The sequence below is a fragment of the Hippocampus bargibanti genome, linkage group LG05 (genome assembly GCF_051943395.1).
Source record: "Hippocampus bargibanti isolate YZ-2025 linkage group LG05, ASM5194339v1, whole genome shotgun sequence".
NCBI classification, from domain to species: Eukaryota; Metazoa; Chordata; class Actinopteri; order Syngnathiformes; family Syngnathidae; genus Hippocampus; species Hippocampus bargibanti.
Window position 1 is genome coordinate 5,515,001 of NC_142738.1, and position 24,404 is coordinate 5,539,404.

General features: G+C 39.5%; 1 protein-coding gene across 6 annotated transcripts in view; it reads right to left on the reverse strand.

The window, feature by feature from the left end:
* The window catches only part of LOC148897612 (pleckstrin homology domain-containing family A member 7-like), a 103,513-nt gene that overhangs the window by 5,262 nt on the left and 73,847 nt on the right, over positions 1-24,404 (reverse strand). For 4 of the 6 annotated variants that reach the window (XM_088995915.1, XM_088995919.1, XM_088995920.1 and 1 more), the window contains 15 exons: positions 22,449-22,633; positions 21,401-21,895; positions 19,795-20,329; positions 18,602-18,685; positions 14,095-14,148; positions 10,080-10,145; positions 8,979-9,059; positions 8,758-8,907; positions 7,504-7,605; positions 7,311-7,422; positions 5,945-6,075; positions 4,825-5,022; positions 3,278-3,368; positions 3,098-3,189; positions 774-968 (listed from right to left, as the gene is read on the reverse strand). In XM_088995915.1, the coding sequence (XP_088852041.1) occupies positions 774-968; positions 3,098-3,189; positions 3,278-3,368; positions 4,825-5,022; positions 5,945-6,075; positions 7,311-7,422; positions 7,504-7,605; positions 8,758-8,907; positions 8,979-9,059; positions 10,080-10,145; positions 14,095-14,148; positions 18,602-18,685; positions 19,795-20,329; positions 21,401-21,895; positions 22,449-22,633 (2,571 nt within the window). The remainder of the gene's footprint in view (positions 1-773; positions 969-3,097; positions 3,190-3,277; positions 3,369-4,824; positions 5,023-5,944; positions 6,076-7,310; positions 7,423-7,503; positions 7,606-8,757; positions 8,908-8,978; positions 9,060-10,079; positions 10,146-14,094; positions 14,149-18,601; positions 18,686-19,794; positions 20,330-21,400; positions 21,896-22,448; positions 22,634-24,404) is intronic. The other 2 variants (XM_088995918.1, XM_088995916.1) reach the window with 2 other exon arrangements.

A 24,404-nucleotide genomic window follows, 5' to 3' on the forward strand; every position in this document is an offset into this window, starting at 1 on the left:
AACTCATTCACTGCCAGACGATGTGCCAAAAAATGTGTCCATTCCAGTGCCAGGGTTTTTGTCATTGTCACTCAAATCCCAGGACGTTTAGATTATTGAGTTTTAGGACTACGTACACTTTCAATGCAGCGTAAGAAATTTTAGATTCTCTTTTTTTCATAGGAAAAAGAGAGTTAATTCCTAAATTATTTGGATCTGGAGTTATATGAGCTTGAAATGAGGGTGGTTCTCCAAAACACAATGCAATACATATTGGTTTATATAGTGCTTGAACAACAGCTGAAACTGGAAATTATTATTATTATTATTATTATTATTATTATTATTATTATTATTATTCAGGACTAAGGCAAAAACGGATAATGAAAAACAAGGCACTTAGATTTTGATGAAAATAATGCGGGGTAGGGGACAATCTTTAGCCAGTATCATTTCCTGTCTGACCTGAAAACATAGTTGCTATGGCGCTAGATGATCTAAATCTACATCCCATATTTCTACAAAATAGATTCATTTATACTGTACAGCTATATACTGAAAATATCCCTCAGTAGATAAATAAACGCCTTTGCTTCTTTCTCGTTCACATTCAGCGTCCATCCAGTCGAACAAGGCGTTCCATTTTTGTTGTTCTTTAAAGCGTTAATTAAGCTAGCCGCTAGCCTGTTAGCTTATGCGGCTTAGCGCGTTAGCATCCCTGCTAGGTTACTATGCGGCTGGCTTCTGTGGGAAAGCGCAGCGGTCGAGGCCGTCGTGGGGTGGAGGTAACGTACGGAGGCGAACGGAGGGGCGTTCGAGCGCTCGCCCTGGCTGAGGTTCCGTTTGCGCTCGCGCACCAGCGCCCTCTGGTGGCGTTTCATGCGCTCCAGTTGCTCCTCGGCGCTCATTCGGCCACCGCGTTGGGGAGGAGGCGCGGCGCCGATCAGGTACTCGGAGGATAAACACTCCAAGGCACTCTTAGGTCGCTCCTGCGGGGAAATATGCATAATGAGGATGACAATGTGCATTTTTTTAGTTACAGTTTTGTACTTTCTATTTTGAACCCTCCGCAAACACAAAAAACAACAACAAATTGGGTTTAATTCTTGGGGGGAAAAAATTGCAGAACCATGAATGTGCATTTATTTAGAGCACTTACGAACGCTTTAGTTAATGAACTTTTCGCCTTAATTCGCGAGAATATAATCTTGGCATACAAACTATTTTTCGGGAAACACACGGAGCGCCACAATGAGTGATGTGTCGTTCGCAAACGAGCCGGTTCTTGGAGCTCCAGAAATGGCAGCAGTTTTTTTTTCCTCTATTCCCCGCACCCAGTCTTCGGTTAAAGCCGCACGTGATTGGTCAAGATCCGTAGTAGAGGAGGGAGGGGACACACGCAGTAGTGAGCGGGGGGAGGGGTTACAGAAACACACACACACACACACACGAAAGGGAGATGACAGAGCTTGAAACAAAAAACAAAAGTGAAAAAAACAAACAAAAGTGAAATGGTGAGAAAATGGATAGAAAACACAGTGAAATTTGGACTCGTTTCAACGTTTTTGATAGTTCAAATGCAGAGTGTAGACTGCAAGGTTAAAATATCCCATCAATCAGGCTCCACAAATAACCCGCACAAGCCATCTGTACAATTTGAAGAGGACATACAAGCAAGGGAACCAGCTATTAATGAAGTTTCTAGTGTGTCTGTCCGCATCTGTTGCTGTTGCAATATCACAACTTCTAAGATGTACAACCCAGAGCTCCTTGAGACACAAGCCATCAACGACCATCACAAAGGTAAATAAAATGACTTTATTATACAGTACAGTTTATTTCTTTAATTACAATACCATAGCACATTTAGTATACAAAAAATAAAGTATATTGTGTGTAGTTTTAAGGCGTATTTAGTTGAAAATTATGTTTTATGGGGACCTGGAAACGGATTATTCTCATTTTAATGGTTTCCTATGGGAAATTAATGTTTGGAATACACACTTTTTGCCTTACACACACTTTCTGGGAACCAATTAAGTTCGTAAACCAAGGTATCACTGTATTATTGTTGTTATTATTATGATTATCTTTATGACGATGATGATGATGATGATTATTATTATTATTATTATTATTATTATTATTATTATTGCATAGTCACTTGACGGTGGCACACTATTTCATTGACGAAAAACAGTGAAAAGTTTCAATGTCATCATACATTTCTATCACAGTAGATTATCTTCTATCATCAGAAAAAAAGAGTTAATAGCTATCTGGCCTGCTGGCTAGCTATGTAGCTCTTAGCTATCTGTTGGCTCGCTCGCTAGTTTTCTATCTATTTGTCTTACTATTCTATTTTGAGTTATTTCTGGGTTGAGTGAACGCTGGCGCGTGTGGCTGCCGCTGCTCACCTGCAGAAAAACGTATCCTGTGACTGTAAAGTGACCTTGAGAGTTTTGAAAGGCGTTTATAAATGAAATGGATCTTTATTATTATTTTTTAAAAAGAGTTAATTCCTAAATTATATGGGTTTGGAGTTATATGAGCTTGAAATGAGGGCGGCTGCCCAAAACACCATTTATTCGGGAATTGGAAAAGCATGACGTGGACCGCCATTCCTGAATTTGTTAGAATTTTGTTGTTGTTGTTGTTTTTTTTTCATGCTTGGGTGTCGATAAAGTGCTGGTCAGACCTCTGGCAATGTTTTTCCCTTCCACAATGGGGCAGAATTTCCCCTTTTCCATGTTAGTGCTGTGTTCCAGCTTTGGCTGCTGTTAAAGCGCTATATAAACCAATATGTATATATCGTATTGTATTTTGTATGGCCGCCCTCATTTCAAGCTCAGATAACTCCAGACCCATAAAACTTAGGAATTAACCCTTTTTTTTTTTCGGATGAAAGAAGAGTCTAAGGTTTCTTACGTTGAATTGAATGTTTATGTAGTCCTAAAATTCAATATTCTAAGGGTCCTGCAATTTGAGTGAAAAACCCTGGCACTGGAGTGGACACATTTTTTGCATATCGTCTGGCAGTGAATGAGTTAAAATTGCATTTCAGTTATCCATAGCATACAGGCGTATACTGCATGGTTTAGTAGACATCACAACTTACCCTATCTAAGGCGGTGTTGGGAAATCTCCTCAGCGTGACAAAGGACGATAGGGCACTCGACTGGTTCTGCCACGATGTGCCCGACAAACCTGCTACGGTTGCACGTGATCAAAACAAACGGAATATAACAGCCACATTGACCAGGTTGCCAGCACATATGCTAGTGTGACATTATTATACCTTTGTGGTCAATATATTGATAATCCGTATCATTATCGTGGTGAGTTATGGCCAGCAGCTCGGGTTCACTCAGGAAAGAACGCATGTCAGTCTGCAAGCACAAAAAAAAAAAACATTTGTAGAGATGACAAGTCAAAATGAAAAGATGACATTAGGCGAAAATGCTGGGGAATCAATTGTTGGACATACAAGGTGAAAGTTGGACTTTGAAGTGTAATGTGGAATGAAATGTGCATGGATGCGGTCATTATGTCAACATTTCTTGATTGAGGGGACCACATAGGACCAAATTTCCCTATTGTGGGACTTTTTAAAGGACAACCGACACCTGCGGACAAGTTGCGTCCATCATTTGTAAAATCACTTCAAATGACTTCGACTGAGCGTATTTTACAAAGATTCCACCGCATATTGCTATATTTTACGTTTTAAGACTCGCGCTGAATATTTTGGAAGTCTTGTTTTTGAGTTGGTGACGAGTCCTTACGTGACGTCACTGAAGGAACACCCCTGACCAAAAAAAAGGACACATTGTAGCAGTCCTTCCATCACGTCAATGCTTGTTTGGTCTGAAAACCTCGTGTTGCACCAGAAAGAGCCAGAACAGGGCGTCCAAGCTCCATGTAAGGAATTTATCACCCTGTGGAAATGGGCTGATTCATTCCTCACAGGAGGTCGGCGGCCATTTTCTGCCTCTTTTTGGGTGAGACATTTCCCCCCAATGTTGCCTCAAAATGGCACGGAATAAATTCTTTAAGCGATTGCAAACATGTATGCTTTCCTCTTCAGAACTATTTGAATCACATTCATAACTGGATGAGTAACGAGAAAGCATATTCTCCGAATCTGAAGCCATTGTTTTTATTCTCCAGCAATGCAAGACGTATTGGCGTGACGTCACGAACTGGGGGCGGGACTTTCTGAAAATGCCCAATTCGCAGCTCAATTTTTTTGCAGATTTCGGACACTTTAAGTCATTTTTATGGGTGTTTTGCATTTGAATAAAAATATCATACTGCGTTGAATAAAAATATCATAGTGCGTGTTTTGGGTATTTTAGATGCTATAAAACGTTTTTCCGATGACAGTTCGGAAACAAAAAAGTGACGTCGGTTGTGCTCTAAGGCTTTACGATACTAAGACTTTTCACAACTAGATGTACCGCAAAAATGGTATGAGCATAAATTTCAGTTTTGATAATACATTTCACAATGCATGTATAAAAGATTCAATATTGCCATGTCACAAGAAAAGATTTTGAAGCAAACTAACCATGTTTCTTTTCTGCGCAAAAGGCTCTCAATGAATGGCATAAAAATGACAATTCAAGAGTGGCACAACACTGCTGAGCAAGAAAACAATGTAAATGGAAGAACTTATTTTGTCAATTTTTTTTCCAGCAAATTAAATTCATTCAAAATGGTCAAATTTTTACTGGCAGATTTTTGCCCCAGCATTTTTTATTTTTTATTTTATTTTTTCTCTCCCTAACATTTGTCAATTTGGGAAATACATAAAAGAAAGAAGGAAAATGATTATGATCATACCTTACAGTCGCCATTGAGAGCATTATATCCGCCCTCCCTGTCCCTTTTCCTCTCGTCTGATTGGCGTTTGAGGCCACGCACCGACATGTGGCGAATGACCGCCGACGCCTCCTTGGGCAGGGGCGGCACGGCGGGCGGCGTCTCCTCATAGTCGTACTGGCGAGGGAGCGGCGGTCGTGGTGGTGCGTCATCCTCTGCCTTCGAGTACATACATCGAAGGAATAAGAATAGTTGAAATCACACAAGAATCGAATTGAATTTTTGAAACTTCAAATATGCTTCTTTTCAAGCGCTGGCCAGACCTCTGGCAATGTTTTTTCCCTTACACAAATTGGCAGCATTTCCCTTTTTTCCACGTTAGTGCTTTGTTCCAGCGTCAGCTGTTGTTAAAGTGCTATATAAACCAATATGCATATGTGGAACTGTTGCAGCTTGGAATTGAAGCGGATTTATGTGGGACAGGAGATGTGAGACAATCTCTTTTCGTCAATGGATGCTACAACTGCGTGTTTGCTTTCAACATTTAGCTTGTAGTAGACGTGCACATTCCACCATGACGTCCCTGATCCACTGCTGCAAAGGATGCTTTGATCTTCTCCACTTTCATCTAGAACTGCTTCATGTCACAAAGAAGGTACAGCAAGTGCTGAAGAATGAATGACTGTGTTGTCATATTGTTATTATTTTTTTTTTGACTGAGAGAGGTTGCCTTTGCAACAGCTCTTGTATTTTGTTTTTCTACTTCTTCCTTTCCTTTCCTCTTCCTTTCATAACTTTGCTGTTGTGAAATGTAAATTTCTCCACTGCGAGACGAATAAAGGTACATCCAATCCAATCAAATGTATGTATAGCATTGTATTTTGGACAGCCACCCTCATTTCAAGCCCATATAACTCCAGACCCACATAATTTAGGAATTAAATCTTTTTTTCTGATGAAAGAAGATAGACTAAGGTTTCTAACGCTATATGGAATGTCTATGTAGTCCTAAAACTCAATATTCTGTGGGTACTGAAAAGTGACAATGACAAAAACCCTGGCACTGGAGTAGACATTGTTGCACAGTGAATGAGTTAATGCCGCGAACTTCTCATACCCGACGTGGCAGAGTTTGACTTACCCATTTTGGCACAAAGTTGGGAGGCAGAGTTTGCGAAAAGACGCTCGGAACTGAACTTCGGGGTGGAGGGTTGATGTCAGCACTCGAAGAAGGCACGCTGGGCTCTGACACGGAAGGCACTAACTTCCTCTCTGTTAGGAAGTTCAACAAGGAATGTCAAAGGAATTACATGTATTTAGGACAACCGACGTCACTTTTTTGTTTTTTAACTGACATCAGAAAAACGTTTTATAGCATCTGAAATACCCAAAATACGCAGTATGATATTTTTATTCAAATGCAAAACACCAATAAAAATGACTTAAAGTGTCCAAAATTTGCAAAAAAATTGAGCTGCGAATTGGCCATTTTCAGAAAGTCCCGCCCCCTTTGTTCGTGACATCACGCCAAGACGTCTGGCATTGCTCGTGAATCAAAACAATGACTTCAGATTCGTAGAATATGCTTTCTTGTTACACATCCAGTTATGAATATGATTCAAATAGTTCTGAAGAGGAAAGCACACATCTTTGCAATCGATTAAAGAATTTATTTGTGGCCATTTTGAGGCAACATTGGGGGAAAATCTCTCAACCAAATAAAGAGGCACAAAATGGCAACCTCCTGTGGCCACCTCCGTTTCCACAGGCTGATAGATTCCTTATATGGAGCTTGGACGCACTCTTCTGGCCTTCTGGCGGCTTTTGGGTGCAACACGAAGTCCCCAGACCAAACAAGTACAGCAAAATACATTGACGTGATAGAAGGACCGCTACAATGCGTCTTTTTTACGGTTAAGGGCGGTCCTTTAGTGACGTCACGTACGGAGTCGTCACCAACTCAAAAACAAGACTTCCTGAATATTCAGCGCGAGTCTTAAAACGTAAAATATAGCTATATGCGGTGGAATCTTTGTAAAATACGCTCAGTAGAAGTCATTTGAAGTGATTTTAAAAATTATGGACACAACTTGTCCGCAGACATCGGTTGTCCTTTAATAAAAAGTTGCAAAGAATTTAAAAGTCACATTTTTTAAATGGAAATCATTTAAAGGGAATTTTCCAAAGATAATTTTTTTATATATGCATTTTTTAGACATTTAAAATATGCTAAATATCCCAAATAAACAAACAAACGACATATAAACAACAAATAAATATCCCAAATATGTTTATAATAAAACCAAACAAAAAGAAAAGTAATGTAAGACCAGTGTTATATGGGAGGGAACAGTAAAAAAAAATGTAAAAAGAAATACAAAATTGATTTAAAAATCTTCAGCAGCCTGTTTGGTCAGCTGAGTATTGTTGATAGTATTAAATTAACTCCTGTTTCCTCCTAAAAAAATAATTATAAAATAAAAAATGCATTTTATTGGAAAACCAACCTGGGTTCTGCACAGAAGCGATGGCTACTTTGTAGTTGGCTTTGCTGCCACTCAGTCCCGCCATCACATCTTCGATCCTCCGCAGCTCGCGCTTCATCTCGCTCTTTTCTTGCTACATTGTTGCACACGTAACACCAGAGTTGACCAGTGTAATTTTAATTCATTCCTGTCCTGGTGCAGTACCGGTCCTCACCTGTAGAGTGGCGCTGTGGTTCATACGGGACTGCAACGCCGCTCTCAGCTGCTCCACCGAATCCTCCAGCCAGCCATACTCATCCCAGGCTTGCGTCATTTCCTGCGGCATATCACGGAAACGAAAACAAAGTCATTCTTTGGGTTTCTAAAAACGAGGTTGATACGGGCAAGCTTGGAAAATGAATTGAAGACGACTATTAAAAAGATGTAAAAAGATTCCATTTTATGTGAATGACATGAAATGATTTTAAAATCAATAGTCAAAAGAACCACTAAAAATTGAAATGTAAACAAAGTGTAGTTACAGGATGTTTCAATTTTTTTAAAGAATTCTTATTGACATTTTTTTTTAAGGTTAACGTTAAAAAAAAAGATATATATATATATATATATATATATATTTTATATTATATATATATATATATATATATATATATATATATATATATATATATATATATATATATATATATATATATATACACACACATAACTATATATATATATATTTTTTTTTAACGTTAATCTTAATTTATATATATATATATATATATATATATATATATATATATATATATATATATACACACACATATATATATTTACACACACACACACACACACACACACACACACACACACACACACACACATATATATATATATATATATATATATATATATATATATATATATATATATATATCAGGATTTTATCTTGTTCACATAGCCGACTCAGTTTCACCTGCAGAGGGCGGTAAAGATTGTTTGATTTAATATCTGAGCACCCTGAAGAGCCATAATTGATTGACACACGATCTTATATATATATATATATATATATATATATATATATATATATATATATATATATATATATATATATATATATATATATATATATATGTGTGTGTGTGTGTGTAAATATATATATATATATATATATATATATATATATATATATATATATATATATATATAGATATATATATATATATATATATATAATAAAATACAGTAATATAAAATGATATATAAATATATAAAATTATTGTATCTATCTATCTATCTATCTATCTATCTATCTATCTATCTATCTATCTGAAAATGAAGGCTTTTGGGTGTGCCTTATACACCGGAAAAGACGGTATTTAAAAATCTAATTTTAAAGACATACAATGAATTTGTAAACATATTGAAAAGGACTGTCAAAATTGTCAGAAACAAAAACCCATCAAGTATGTATTTGTACCGTGGATAGTCGGGATATCTGGGCCCTGATGGAGACCAGGTCCTCCTGAAGAAGTCTCTGCTGATAAGCGATTTTGTGCGCGTGGGCAGGCTGCTCGTGGAAGAGCTCCATTTGCTCGTGGGACACGTCCAGGACGCTCTCCAGCTTGTCCTGAAGATTGCGCAGTGTCATTTATATTTATTTGTTGGTACGACAGCTACGTGACAACACATGTTTTTCACCTTATCCTTTTTCAATGAGCTGATCCGCACTTCCAAGTCCTTCAGGATTTTATCTTGCTCACATAGCCGACTCAGTTTCACCTGCAGAGGGCGGTAAAGATTGTTTGATTTAATATCTGAGCACCCTGAAGAGCCATAATTGATTGACACACGATCTTACTTTTGCCACCAAGTCGAAAAAGCTGGTTTTGCCTGGCATCGTTTAAAGGACAACCGACACCATTTTTTTTTGTTTCCTAACTGACATCAGAAAAACGTTTTATAGCATCTAAAATACCCAAAAACACGCAGTATGATATTTTTAGTGAAATGCAAAACACCGATAAAAATGAGTTAAAGTGTCCCATAACTACTTCAAAATGACCCCGGAAATTGCGAGTTTCAGAAGGCCCCGCCCCCTTGTTCGTGACGTCATGCCAGGACGTCTTGTCTTGCTCTAGAATCAAAACAATGGCTTCAGATTCGGAGAAGGTACTTTCTTGTCACCCATCCAGTTATGAATATGATTCAAATAGATCTGAAGAGGAAAGCATATATGTTTGCAATCGATCAAAGAAGACCTTCCGGATCTATTCGAGCCGTCAATACTCAAATGTAGCGTCCCAGAAAATGCACAAGATGGCGCTCAAGCTCTGTTGGATATGGGCTGATTTGTCTGCTGGGAATTTGTGTCAACTAGTATCAAATAGTAGTCTTGGTGAAACACACAACGATTCACCATTGCGTTATTTATGTGTTTTCCTTCTAATTTCGACATCAACACGGATCAACACGTTTTCAGACCAAACAAAGTACCCAAAATGCATTGTGTGTCGCTTTCTCGGTCAGGGGCGGTCCAAACGTGACGTCACATGGGGATCGTCATCAACTCGAAAACAAGACTTCCTGAATATTCAGCGCAAGTCTTAAAACGTAAAATATAGCTATATGTCGTGGAATATTTGTAAAATACGCTCAGTAGAAGTCATTTGAAGTGATTTTACAAATTATGGACACAACTTGTCCGGAGGTGTCGGTTGTCCTTTAAAAGCCACATGACTGTAATGTAAATTTGAACTCATTGGAATGTAACCTGAAATTGAATTTGTGAATTCTACTCACGTCCACATCACTCTCCGCAACCTTCACCGGCTTTCCCGACGTCTTCAGCGTTTGACTTCCGGCCACCTAAAAATGATCAATGGTCATTTCATACGTCTTCCTCAAAAGTCCAGAACATAAAATGGGGGGGGGGGGGCGGAAACGAAGCAGACTGAACGGAGACTGCAATGCTGTGACGTAAACCTCGCGTGCATGACGACAACAACAGGAAAAAATGTATCGCATCGGCTGTTGCCATGGGGACCACAATGGACACTTGGAAGCCCTGTGCGAGTGGAGACGCCCAAAGAATAATAATAATAATAATAATAATAATAATAATAATAATAATATACTTCATTTCTAAGCGCCTTTCAAAACTCTCAAGGTCACAGAATACGTTTTTCTGTGGGTGAGCAGCGGCATACACGCGCCACCGTTCACTCAACCCGGAATAACTCAAATATATAGAAAGCTAGCTAGCTAGCCATCTATTAGCCATTCGGCCAGCCAGCTCGCTAGCCATGAACTATCCATTAGCTAGCCAGCTAGCTCTCTTGCCATTTGAGTAGCAAATAGATAGCTAATAGACAGCCAACTAGCTAGTCAGATAGCTCAAAGCTCAGGTAAAAATGACCCATCACATCATCAATGTCAGCTATCAATAATAGCTAGCTAGCTAGCTACCCAGATAGTTAAAAACGAGCTAGCTAGATAGCTGCTGATGTTACATATTATTTGACTGTTTTGTGTGGATTTTTACACAAAGGTAAAAATGACCCACAACATAATCAACGTCAGCTCATTTACGAAGTCTCAATGCCTCAAACGGAGCATTTCATTTTCAGCTAAATGAGCGACAGGTTTCTACTGTGTTAGCTTAGCATGATAATATCATTAAATAATGAGGTCTTGGGAGTTTTCCCCGCATGGTTAACAAATTAACGTATAAAATTATATATTATTATAGTATTTACTAATACTATACAAAAATTATATATATAATATTAGTATAAAAAGTATGAGTTATAATATGTGGTCCTAGAATGTAATACATTCACTTTTTTTCAGTTAGAATTATTACTTGCAACCCGTTGAGGCAGGAAAGTGCGAAGCTAAGCATGTGCGGGCTATAGTAAAATCTTGAGATCTATCCCTTATCAGAATAAGAGTAAATTTCTTTTTTTTTTGGTGTAAAAACGCAACACGGTAAGTACTTTTAGTGATCATGTGCAACCCGCTGAGACAGAAAATGATTTTGAATTAAATAATTGTGTTCTTCGTTGGTTCAAAAGTATTTTGTGGCTGGTAAGATGAGAGTGGCCAAAATTTGACATGCGTGATGGGGGCCCATTTAGGTAGTTGATTTTTTTTTAGGGGGGGGCGGAGTTAGATTTGCAAACCTTTGCAAAACAATTCCACAATATCAAGTAAGTTCCGATTGACATTTTTCAATGTCACATGTCAATCCCAATGTATTTTGGGGGATGGTAGCATGGTGGTAGGGGGGCTGCTTTGGCACCTTATAAATTGGGCCTGAGTGGCGGGTATGAGTATGGCATGTTGCCGTTAACATCCACATACCTTTTTCTCTTCAGTACTTTGATCTATTATGTGACCAAGAAACTCCTTTGTGTAAAAATAAATAAATAACAAAATAAATAAATACACACATAATAAACAAATAAATAAATAAATAAATAAATAAATGCATACATTCATACACACATGCATGCATACTGTACATAAATAAATAAATACATAAACAAATGAGTAAAAAAAATATACATAAATAAATTGATGGATGGACGAATTAATAAACAAATACATGAATACATGCACATGCTGCACCGAAATAAATAAATACATACATAAACAAATGAATAAATAAAAAAAAATAAAAGAAATAGATAAATTGATGGATGGACGAATTAATAAACAAATACATGAATGGATAAATAAATATATACATACATTGATGGATGAATTAATAAACAAATAAATGAACAAATGAACGAATAAATAACTAAATAAATGCATACATACATACATACATACATACATACATACATACATACATACATACATACATACATACATACACACATACATACAGTACTTAAATAAAGAACCAAACAAATAATAAATAAATTGATGGATGGATGAATTAATAAACAACTAAATGAATGAATAAATACTTAAATAAATGAATACATACATGCATACATGCGCATACATAAGTGCATAAACAAATAAATAAATACATACATACATAAATAAATAAATAAGTGATGGATGGATGAATTAAAACAAATGAATGAATAAATACTTAAATAAATGAATGCATACATACATACATACACACGTGCATACATACTGCAAATAAATAAATAAATAAATAAATAAATAAATAAATAAATAAATAAATACATGAATGCATATATAGATACACACGTACATACATACTGCAAATAAATAAATACATAAATAAATACATACATTTAAAAAACTGAACAACTTACACCTCCGGTGTTGGTGTCGTGCATATTAGCATGCGTATTACCCGAGGGATAAACCGTTTCGGGAAAACAGAGAGGATGATAAACTTAAAGTCGTCCACCCAATCTGTGATCAATCAGGTGTTCAAATGACCCATCAGAAAGCCCTGCACCATGGCAACACAAGATGCAGCATTTCATAGATGGCACTAGAAGCGACTGGTTGACAGTATTTTCCACCACCGAGCGAGCCACAGCCACAATACATGCACTGCCGAGCCGTCCCATGCCCACTTTGTGACGGTGGCGCTTTTCTACATCACGACATTGCCTGTGTGAGTGTTTGTGTGTGTGTGTGTGTGTGTTTGTATGACTAGTCTTGTGAGGACCACTAACATTTTATACCATACGTTTATACCATACGTGAGGACATTTTTGACAAGTGAGGACCTTTTCGCCGGTCCTCACAAATTTTTCATTCTAAAGTCTTCTAGAGGGTCTATATAAGCATCTGTTAAAGTTTCAGGGAGGTCCTCACAAATTCACCCAAAATGATTTTTTGGTATGTACATTATTTTCATTTCACTTTTTACTCATTGTGTCTTTATGTGTGTGTGTGTGTGTGTGTGTGTGTGTGTGTGTGTGTGTGTGTGTGTGTGTGTGTGTGTGTGTGTGTGTGTGTGTGTGTGTGTGTGATTAATGAGAGGAAAAAGTTCATACCACAAAAAGAAAACGATACTTTAACCAAATTCACTACAGAGGCGAGGACTTTGAATGTACCCATTCAGAAACCTCATTCCTGCTGTTATTTCAGTTCCAAGTCCACCTTTTGTTGCTTTGTTTTTAAAAAAGTTGAAGTGGGAAATGGGGTCACATTTAGTGTTCAAATGTAACACTACTAATTCTATTAGTATCTGGAGTTATCGGGACCTCACAAAACCATTGAAACAGGAATGTGTGTGTGGGCATATATGTGTGTGTGTGTGTGTGTGTGTGTGTGTGTGTGTGTGTGTGTGTGTGTGTGTGTGTGTGTGTGTGTGTGTGTGGCAATGAGTGGGAGGGTCAAGAGGGTGGGACACATGGCGGCAAGACACGTGATGCTGTTCAAGAATCAATTGAACAGTCGCCTTCACATGCATGAGCACGCTGTATATGGAAGGAAACTCGCCCACACACACACACACACGCACACACACACACACACACACACACACACACGCACACACACACAGAGCTTACGGTCAATAACGGCCTGAGAGGCCCAGCAGTGCAGTGCAGTAGCAAACTGTGAACGGCAAGGATCAGGGGCTCGAGAGCTCTGATCTGCCGAGTCAAGAAAAGAGCTGCAGTCATATGATAGCGGCCGCCTTTGCTTAAAAGACTCCGATGACTCGTGTTATTGTCCTAATTATTTGTAAGCTGCACGGTTGCATTGATAATTGCAAAAGGGGGAGCGAGAGATGCGTTGCGCTCACATCACATGCGTCAGGGTTATAAAAAAAAAAAAATTCATGCAGCAGACATTTACAAGGTCTGACCTTGAGATCCAAATAGTCCAAGTCCTGCTTCAGTTGCTGGTACGTGTCATCCACCTGCCACCCAAGAAAAAAAAAGGAGTTGACTATTCAGGTTATGAAATGAGCAATTCTGCGTGAATGCTGAGAGACAACGTCACCATGTCAAAATGCCAATGTAGTTGACCAATATATTAACTCATTCACTGCCAGACGATGTGCAAAAATGTTTCCACTCCAGTGCCAGGGTTTTTGTCATTGTCACTTGAATTCCATGACCCATAGAATATTGAGTTTTAGCACTACATCAACATTCAATGCAGCATAAGAAACCTTAGAATCTCTTCTTTCATCAGAAAAGTTCATTCCTAAATGATGTCTGGAGTTATCTGAGCTTGAAATTGGGGCAGCCGTCCAAAATACAATATAATACGTACATACATATTCATTTACGTAGCGCTTTAACAACAGCTGAAGCTGGAACAAGGCGCTAACATGAAAAAAAGGAAATGCTGCCCCCTTGTGGAAGGGAAAAAAACATTGCCTGAGGTCTGACCAGCGCTTTATCGGCAGCGCCCTCAAGAAAAACTAAACCTGAAAAATACACACATTTATTCGGGAATTAAAAACCTGACGTAGAGCGCCATTCCCGAATTTGTTCGGGTTTTGTTTTTTCATGCTTGGGTGCTGAAAAAGCGCTGGCTATGGCCTCTGGCAATGTTTTTTCTTTTCCACAAGGGGGCAGTGTTTTCTTTTTCTTCCATGTTAGCGCTTTGTTCCAGCTTCAGCTGTTGTTAAAGCGCTATTTAAACCAATATGTATTGCATTGTATTTTGGACAGCCACCCTCATTTCAAGCTCATATAACTCCAGACCCATATAATTTAGGAATTAACTCTTTTTTTATGATGAAAAAAGAGAGTCTAAGGTTTCTAACGCTGTATTGAATGTTTATGTAATTCTAAAACTTAATATTCTGTGGGTCCTGGAATTTGAGTGACAATGACAAAAACCCTGGCACTGGAGTGGCACGTCTGGCAGCGAATGAGTTAAAACTGTTTGAAAAAAGTAGTTAAAATGTTTGAATGCATTGAAAATTGTTTTGCTTGTTGTTTTACTTGTTTGCTTGCAATACTTGTCGCATTGAAAAAAAATATCCACAATATGTTTTAATAATGGGGTTGCATTTGTTATTAAAGTCAGCCAACCAGATAGCCAGCTAATCGATAGATAGATAGATAGATAGATAGATAGATAGATAGATAGATAGATAGATAGATAGATAGATAGATAGATAGATAGATAGATAGATAGATAGATAGATAGATAGCTATTAGCTAACTATTCGCTATCTATTCGATGGCTATTAGCTATCTATTCGCTAGCTATTAGCTATATATTCGCTAGCTATTAGCTATCGATTCGCTAGCTGATAGTTATCCATGAGCTAGCTATTAGCTATATATTCGCTAGCTAGCTAGCTTGCTATATATTTAAGTTATTTCGGGGTTGAGTGAACGCTGGCACATGTGGCTGCCGCTGCTCACCCACAGAAAAAAATTCCTGTGACTGTAAAATGACCATGACAGTTTTGAAAGGCGCTTAGAAATGAAATGTATTATTATTATTATTATTATTGATAGCAATCGCAAACAAATTTTGTGATTGAATATCACAGATCAGATTACAGTCATTAGATGTTTTGTTCCCCCTTCCAAAGAGTTCACAAAATCCTTACCAGTGGGAAAAAAAAGAGTATCTCCCACAAATGCACCCCAATATTGTCAAAAAACATGTTCCTTCAAACATGTTCATTCGGAGATAAGTGCGTGTCTCAGCACTCACACAGAAAACAAGTAACATTGACACATGACCATTTTTTTGCCAATCATATCTTTGCGCAAAAGCATTGATACCGTCACGACCACAATGCTAACAACACAGACCAATAAAAACATCGTCAGCCCACGATCCAGCCAACGCCACTTCCACAACCGGCAAAGCAGCCAAAGCAGACAAGGAAGCGACATCATACATAAAAAAATAATAAAAATAAAAAACATGCGCACACACAAAAACAAAAGTCTCGTAGCACAACACGCTGCTTCCTCATTTTACTTGTGTGCTTGTTATGAGATGACCGATAGGTAGAGGCTGCCACTAAACTATGCTATGCTAGCTACTTAGCTCTTGTGTTTTTTCATTTTGCCATTAGTTATGAACCATTTTTTCACTATAAACTGACTGTTTTTTTTATGGAAAATACATATTCAGTTTTTTTTTACCCCCAAATGCATTCAATAGATGATAGTTCCGCTTATATTTTTGCTGTTCATGGGACGCCTCAGTGACACGAGCTAGGTCGTTTTGAAACACTGTTAGACCAGTTTAGTCTGATTTTTTTTTTTAAAGTTCAGTGAGGTCAGTAAAAATAGGATTTTGGAGTGGTCTTCGACTTCTATTCTACTCAAATAGATCCGATTCTGTAATCATTAGGTCGGACCACCTTGGACCACCATGAGACTGTAGTGGTTTAGATTGCAGTCGGTTTAGATTGCAGTCGAAAAACTTATCCTGTGACTGTAAAGTGACCTTAAGAGTTTTGAAAGGCGCTTATAAATGAAATTTATTATTCTTATTCTTCTTATTATTATTATTTGTTTTTCTACTTTCATTCCTTTCATCACTTTGCTGCTGTGAAATGTAAATTTCTCCACTGTGAGACTAATAAAGGCAAATCCAATCCAATCCAATTATTATTATTATTATTATTATTATTATTATTATTATTATTATTTGTTATCTATTTGCTATCTATTACAAGCAGTATATAAGTAAGCGCCATCTGAAGTTTGGACAGAAGTTCGAAAAGCACTTCAAAAAGTCACTATATTTCTCTGAAAAGCTACAATATTAGCACAGTTTAGCTAATTCGCTAATGATGACAACACCGTAAGCTAGCTGTTGTCATCATTAGCTTTTGCTAACAGGCAATGGGGGCAACCTCTACCAGGCCTTGCCACGATGAAGGCGGCGAGGTGGGCCGCCCACCTGCGTTTCGCCCAACAGACTCAGGTGAGTTAGCGTAGAAGCGCGACCGGCGCTGAGTAGGGGGCCGGCGTTCGACAAGCCGTTGCGCCGCAGCTGCTCCAGCGTGTGCTGGCGGGCGGCCGCCATCTTGGCCTGCTGCCGGCGCAGCTGAATGAGCAGCAGGGTCAGCTCATCGGGCTGTTTGTCGCCATCATTTTGACCACACACACACGAACACACACCAGGAATTTGAAACTGTGGTTTGAAGCCATGAATTGAAACATTAATATTCTATTGTCAAATCTCAATTTGAAACTTGTGGGCCTGATTTCTATATCAAACGTTGGCTAGAAGGTCTCCTGTGAATTCTTTACCATTTTTAATTTAATTTGTAATTTCCCCTTAAAGGACAACGACACCATTTTTTGTCCCCTAACTGACATCAGAAAAACGTTTTATAGCATCTAAAATACCCAAAACACGCAGCCTAATATTTTAAGTCAAATGCAAAACATCAATAAAAATGAGTTAAAGTGTCCCAAAATTACTTCAAAATGACCTCGGAGATGCCGAGTTTCAGAAGGTCCCGCCCCCTTGTTCATGACATTACGCCTTGCTCTAGAATCAAAACAATGGCTTCAGATTCGGAGAAGGTACTTTCTTGTCACTCATCCAGTTATGAATATGATTCAAATAGTTCTGAAGAGGAAAGCATAAATGTTTGCAATCGATCAAAAAAGTTCTTCCGGATCAATACGAGCTGTTAGCACTCCAATGTAGCATCCCATAAAATGCACAAGATGGCACCCAAGCGCCGTTGGAAATGGGCTGATTTGTCTGCTGGGAATTTGTGTCAACTAGTATCAAATACAGTAAAGTCTCGTTATATCGATATTCAAGGGAGTCCGAAAAAATATCGATATAACCGGGACTATCGATATATCCGACCCTGTTTGCATGTAGTTTTCTCCGTGCGTGCATAGAAATAGTATCGATATAACCAGGACTATCGATATATCCGATATCGATATAACGAGACTTTACTGTAGTAGTCTTGGTGATTCACCATTGTGTTATTTATGTGTTTTCCTTCTGATTTCGCCATACGACACGAAAAAGGTTCATATGCCAAGGTAGAATTTTCCTAAATGTAACGTTCGTAAACCGAAAAGTTCATAAGCCAAGGGGTTCATAAACCAAGGTATCACTGTTATTGTGGTTTACATACGACAATTTGAAATTTTGGTTCGGACTTTTGCAAGCATCATGGCATTTGATGTGCTTGATTTGCTTTCGCGGGCCGAATAAAATGACGTGGAGGGCCAGATTTGGCCCCCGGGCCTCGACTTTGACACCTGTGAGTTAGAGGATTAGTATAACATAACAGTAAACAACATGACGCAGCAGTTATGAAAATATTTGCAACTACAATATTGATTATTTAATCAATTTACTTTTTATGTATTTATTTATTTGGGGCATTTGATCCAAGACAAACTTACCGTTTTGCCGTGGAGACTGGGCGCACTGACCGTGTGTGTCATGTAGTTGGATGGAGGCAAAGAGCGTCTCTCCATGGTGGACGTCTGCAGCACACAAACCGTAACAGTTTATACACACCCTTGATTGAGTCAATTGTACAAGCTTGATACCCAAATTTGAAACCATTCCCGTTCCCAAGCTCGGAACACTAATTTGTTCATCCTAAAACCTAGCATGAAACGATAGCCCAGGTTCAAAAACTTAACTCGTTCACTGCCATTCCCGTATTTGTTCAGGTTTTGTTTTTTCTTGCGGGGGGAGCGCGGTGCAGATCAAGCTCCTGTCAGACCTCTGGCGCTGTTTTCCCTCCCATGAGGGGGCAGCATTTGCCTTTTTGTACAGCCGCCCCGATTTCTGGCTATCTATTATCTCTATAGCTATCTGGCTGGCTAGCTAACTTTCTAGCTAGCTCTATATTAGCTATATAGCTAGCTATCTGGCTAGCTTTTAGCTATCATTTAGATAGCTTTGAGCTATCTATTAGCCAGCTAGCTTTCTATCTGAGTTACATCCTGGTTGAGCGAACGCTGGTGCGTGTGGCTGCCGCTGCTCACCCACAGAAAAAAATGATCCTGTGACCTTGTAAAGTGACCTTGAGTTTTGAAAGGCGCTTAGAAATTCAATGGATTATTGTTATTATTATTATTATTATTATTATTATTATTTCAAGCTCAGATAACTCCAGACCCATAAAATTTAGGAATTAACTCTTTAATGAAAGGAGACGGTCTCAGGTTTCTTATGCTGTATTGAATGTTAATGTCGTCCTGAAACTCATGTTCTGTGGGTCCTGCATTTGAGTGAAAATGACAAAAACCCTGACACTGGAGTGGACACATTTTTGCACTTTGTCTAGCAGTGAATGAGTTAATTTACAATACAATACATCCTAATTTACATAGCATTTTTACAACAGCTGCAGCTGTAACAAAGCACTTCACATGATAGTCAACACAAAGCAAAATAATAAACACAACAGGAACATAAAAACATGGACAGGTGTGCAATCTTAACAACTTTCCCGATATACTATAAGATGCACGAGTACAATACTTTATTACATGAAGCAGTTCTGGATGAAAGAGTAAAGGATGAAACCTTCCTTTTCACCAGTGGATCAGGTTTAATTTATGATAATAATGATCATTTTTACCTTGAAGACCTGCGACATGGTCCTGCGAGGCGAAACGGCAAACATCGTGTCCACCAGCGACGGATCCGCCGAGGGTCTCACTGTCACCCGGCCGATGGGGGTATGCGGGCGGCGGGCGGGCGACAAGGTTCTGCTAATGCCCGGCGGCGGGATGTCCGCCGACGAGGGAGGTACAGACACGCAGCGTGGTGGCCCGTTGTGTTTAGCGGCCGGAGGACAGACGGATGGCGGACGGGCGCCAAAAGGATAATGCGGGGCGGGCGTATAGATGGGCGCGGTGGGGCTGCCGTGGCGGTACTGCTGACGCTGCTGCCATTCGTACAACTGCAGCACCGTGTTGGGAGCCGGGCCGCCCGGATCGGGGGTGAGACGGAAGTGGCTCATGCGGTCCTGCGCATATTTGTACTCGCTGAGGCGTGCCAGCGGGGGGCTGTGGCGGGGGGTCTTTGGCAGGGTCTGGTGGACATCCAGAGTGCTGAACTTGGGTTGGTGGGGGGGCGTTCTACGGGGGAGGGTGCTGTCCCGGGATGGAGGACTGTCAGAAGACAATACACAGGAAGTGTCACACTATAGTACATTTCACAACACTTTTTCCAATTTTTATAAAAATTTTGAAGAGAGGGCGGGAGGTAATTTTTAAATCGACCTCAAGCATGTCAGAAAAGTGAATGAATTTATATACCTGTCAACTTATATGTATTTTATACATTTTTGTTATCATTTAAAATAATCTCCGAGCCAAGACCAGCAGGCTCAAGGACAGTTTCTGCCACCAGGCAGTCAGGAGACTCAACTCCCACCTAGCCCTGCCCCCCCTGCCCCTTCCCACTGCCACACTCACCGAACTCTGAGTACACGCTACACGCTGTACTATCATCCTGAACTCTATTTTTTTTCCTTTCTCGTTTTTTTCTGCAAGACCTCACATAAACCCTTTTTTTGTTGTTTGTTTTTGCATTACTACATTACGTCACTTTACATACGACACTTCCTCACTTTACATACGACACTACCTCACTTTACATTCAGAAATTACATGTATTGTCTGTTGTCAATTGTATGTCTCTTTTAGCCACATTATAAGTGCCTTGCACGCTGGGACCGAGAGGACATTAATTTCATCTGTCCTGTATGTCATGCATATTAGCATATTTGACAATAAAGCTGACTTTGACTTTGACTAATGTATGGCATACTCCAATGCATTTGATTTCTAAGCACCTTTCAAAACTCTCAAGATCACTTTCGGACAGGACAGGATACGTTTTTCTGTGGGTGAGCAGCGGCAGCCACATGCGCCAGCGTTCACTCAACCCGGAAGTTTCTCAAATAGATAGAAAGCTAGCTAGCCAGCTAATAGATAGCCAGCTAGCTAATAGATAGACAGCCAGATAGCTAGATAGATAGCTCATAGACAGAAACTACATAGCAAATAGATAGCTATCTAAGTAACCAGCTAGGTAGCCAGCTGAATAGCTAGAAAGTTAGTATACAGATGATGTAATGAGAACCATTCAACTACAGGTATGAAATCCCATAAGGATTTAAAAACGTGACTAACTTGCTTTGTACGTTCACAAAGGTTAGTATCATTTCTGTCACTTACCCTTTGTGTTCGGTTTTCTGCACTTTGACCCACTGCCCCACTTGTTCCAGAGTATTCCTCCTTCTCATTTCCAGAGGGGCTTCCGGGACCCTTTGATACATCCCCGCCGCAATCCCGTTTGGCTCCAAGATGGGGCTGGGCGTTTCCACTAGGCCATTTCTGGCGCCGACGCCCGGCGGCAGCGTGGAGGCGGACCGCGAGGGTGCTCGAGACGGTACCCTGGACACAGGCGCCGAAGCGGAAGCAGGGTCTGGCGGAGGGACGGCGACAATCGTGGGGTTGGTGGGGAGGGAGGTGTGCGTGTCCATCTCCGTGGTGACGGGAGAGTCTTTGTGGAAGCTATGACGCTCTTCTGGCTGGGGAGGTATAGGCTCCAGGAGAACATCATGGACGGCGGGTCTCTGGGGTTCCGGAGCCTTGTGGTTGTTGACGTGGTTGGCGTGCGTGTCGGTCTGATAACGTGGCATGTGGAAGTGAGTCGAGCGCTCAGGTGGTCTGTAGAATCAAGAAAAAATGTCTACCTTGGAGCCCTATCTCTGATAGAAAATACATGAAAACATTGATTTGGAATCCAAACCAAGAGCTAAAAGCGAAATTTGATACCTGAACGGTTTCCTCAGCATTAAACACTTGATGAGTAACGTAAACTTCTTTCACCATCTTGAGGAATGATCCCTTGTAGGTGTGTTCTCTGTGATAATTTTATCTAGTTCCTCATCAATTGTGTTCTCTTTAGCTGGGTTGATAGCTTTTTGCAACAAGTGTACAGACTGATTGATGGGATATTTTAACCTTGCAGTCTACACTCTGCCTTTCAACTATAAAAGTTGAAACGCTCTCACTGTCGTGCCTGTCTCTTTAAACCATCCCCCCCTTACTGCTGCATCTTTGGAAGAAAATCTAGGCTTTTGGGTGCGCCTTATACACCGGAAAATACAATATTTGGATTTAAACCAAATTCTCTTCAGGAAAAAAAAAGAAAAAGTATTGCAATACTGTGTGCATACGTGTTGGAAGGCAAACATGTATGTGAGTCCACGTTCCTGACCTGCCGCCGCCTGTGTCGACGGGGCCTCTCATGTTAGCCGCTTGATTCATGGCCCTCAGCCAGGTGTTCATATCCTCCTGCGTGTCGGCGCTGAAGTAGTACGTCCGCATGCCCGTGTGCCCCGCCTGAGGGCCAATCACAGAGCTGCGTTTGTAACAATGCGAGCGCCCACTCGGGTGGCCAGCCTGAGGGAGGGAGAGGGGGAGAGGGGGTGACGACAGAAAGCACAGTAAAGATGTCACGACCTCCGACCTTTGACCGACCGGAGAACAGACGAGGCGATGATACCGAGCACACCAAGAAATGAGAACAAAGACGATAACAGTGGCAGCCAGTCATGACCATCAGATGCAGCTTTGGACCAATGAGAGAAGGAACACATCATGAAAAACCAAACAAAGTTTGAAAACTACAGTAAAGTCTCGTTATATCGATATTGGATATATCGATAGTCCCGGTTATATCGATACTATTTCTATGCACGTACGGAGAAAATTACATGCAAACAGGGTCGGATATATCGACAGTCCCGGTTATATCAATATTTTTTTGGACTTTACTGTATTTGAGATCATAATTAATTAATTTAAAAAAAAAACCCTCAATATAGTCTGTGTCTGATTTATTCATAATGAAAACACCGGTTTAATCTAGCAAAAAGCTGTTCTTCTTTTATAAATGTATACAGTCAAACCTGGGTTTTGGACTACAATCCGTTTCAGAAACCTGTTCGAAAACCGATTTTGTCAGAAACCGAAAAATTTCCCATGATCACTAATGTAATCAATGTCTGCTTTTTTTATCTTGATTCTGGCTACTCACACAAAACCAAAAATAGTTTGAAAAGTATTTGAGATCATAATTAATTAATAAAATATACGTCCTCTGTGTAGTCTGTGTCTGATTCATTCATAATTAAAACGCTAGAATTAGCAAGTTAAAATGCTTTCTCTTTTATAAATGGAGGTAGTGAAACCTGGGTTTTCAATCATAATCCTGTTCGAAAACCGATTTGGGTGAAAAACCAAAATATTTGCCATGATCATCAAAGTAATCTTTTTTTTTATTATTGTGAAACAGGCCTGCCCACAATGAAACGCTACCAAGAACCGAGTTGAAGTCGGAAACCGAGGCATTAAAAACTGGACATTTTTGGTCAAAAACCGAACTGTTCGACAACCGTTTTCAACTGTATCAAAACAAAAAGAATACAAATAATACAATGTCTGCTTTTTTAAAATTATCTTTTTAACATGATTGAACAATCCAAACATGCCTGCTCACAATGGAACGCGACACGAGGTTAATGCGTCAGTCACAATAAAACGCAACACAAGGAAGTGACGTATAAGGAAGTGGAGGAGAGCTGAGTGGTGCATTCAGGTGCGCTTAGTTTAGTCGAGAACTGATTTTCGGTTGTAATCCAAGGCATAAAAAGCAGAACATTTTGGGTCAAAAACCGAATTGGTCGATAAATGAGACGTTCGAAAACTGTGGCTTTACTGTATACATAAATAAAAGGAATACAATGTGTTTTTTTATTACAATTAATACAATGTCTGCTTTTTAAATTGTATTTTTTTTAATTGTGATTGAACAACACAAACACGCCTGCCCACAATGGAACGCTACACGAGGATAATGCATCCTTCACAATAAGACGTGACACAAGGGAGTGATATATAAGCAAGTGGAGGGGAGTCGAGTGGTGCATTCAGGTCCGCTCAGTTTGGTCGAGAAGTGATTTTCAATTGTAATCTGAGGTATAAAACCCCTAAAAATTTGGATTGAAAACCAAATTAGTCGAGAATCAAGACGTTCGAAAACCGAGATTTGACTGTCATTTCAAGTCTATTTTTCATCCACAGTTGTCCCGAGAATAAAGTGAGGAAAAAAATGAAGGCACCACAAACACATCATGTGCATAAAAGTACTGTGACGCAGACCGGAAAAAAA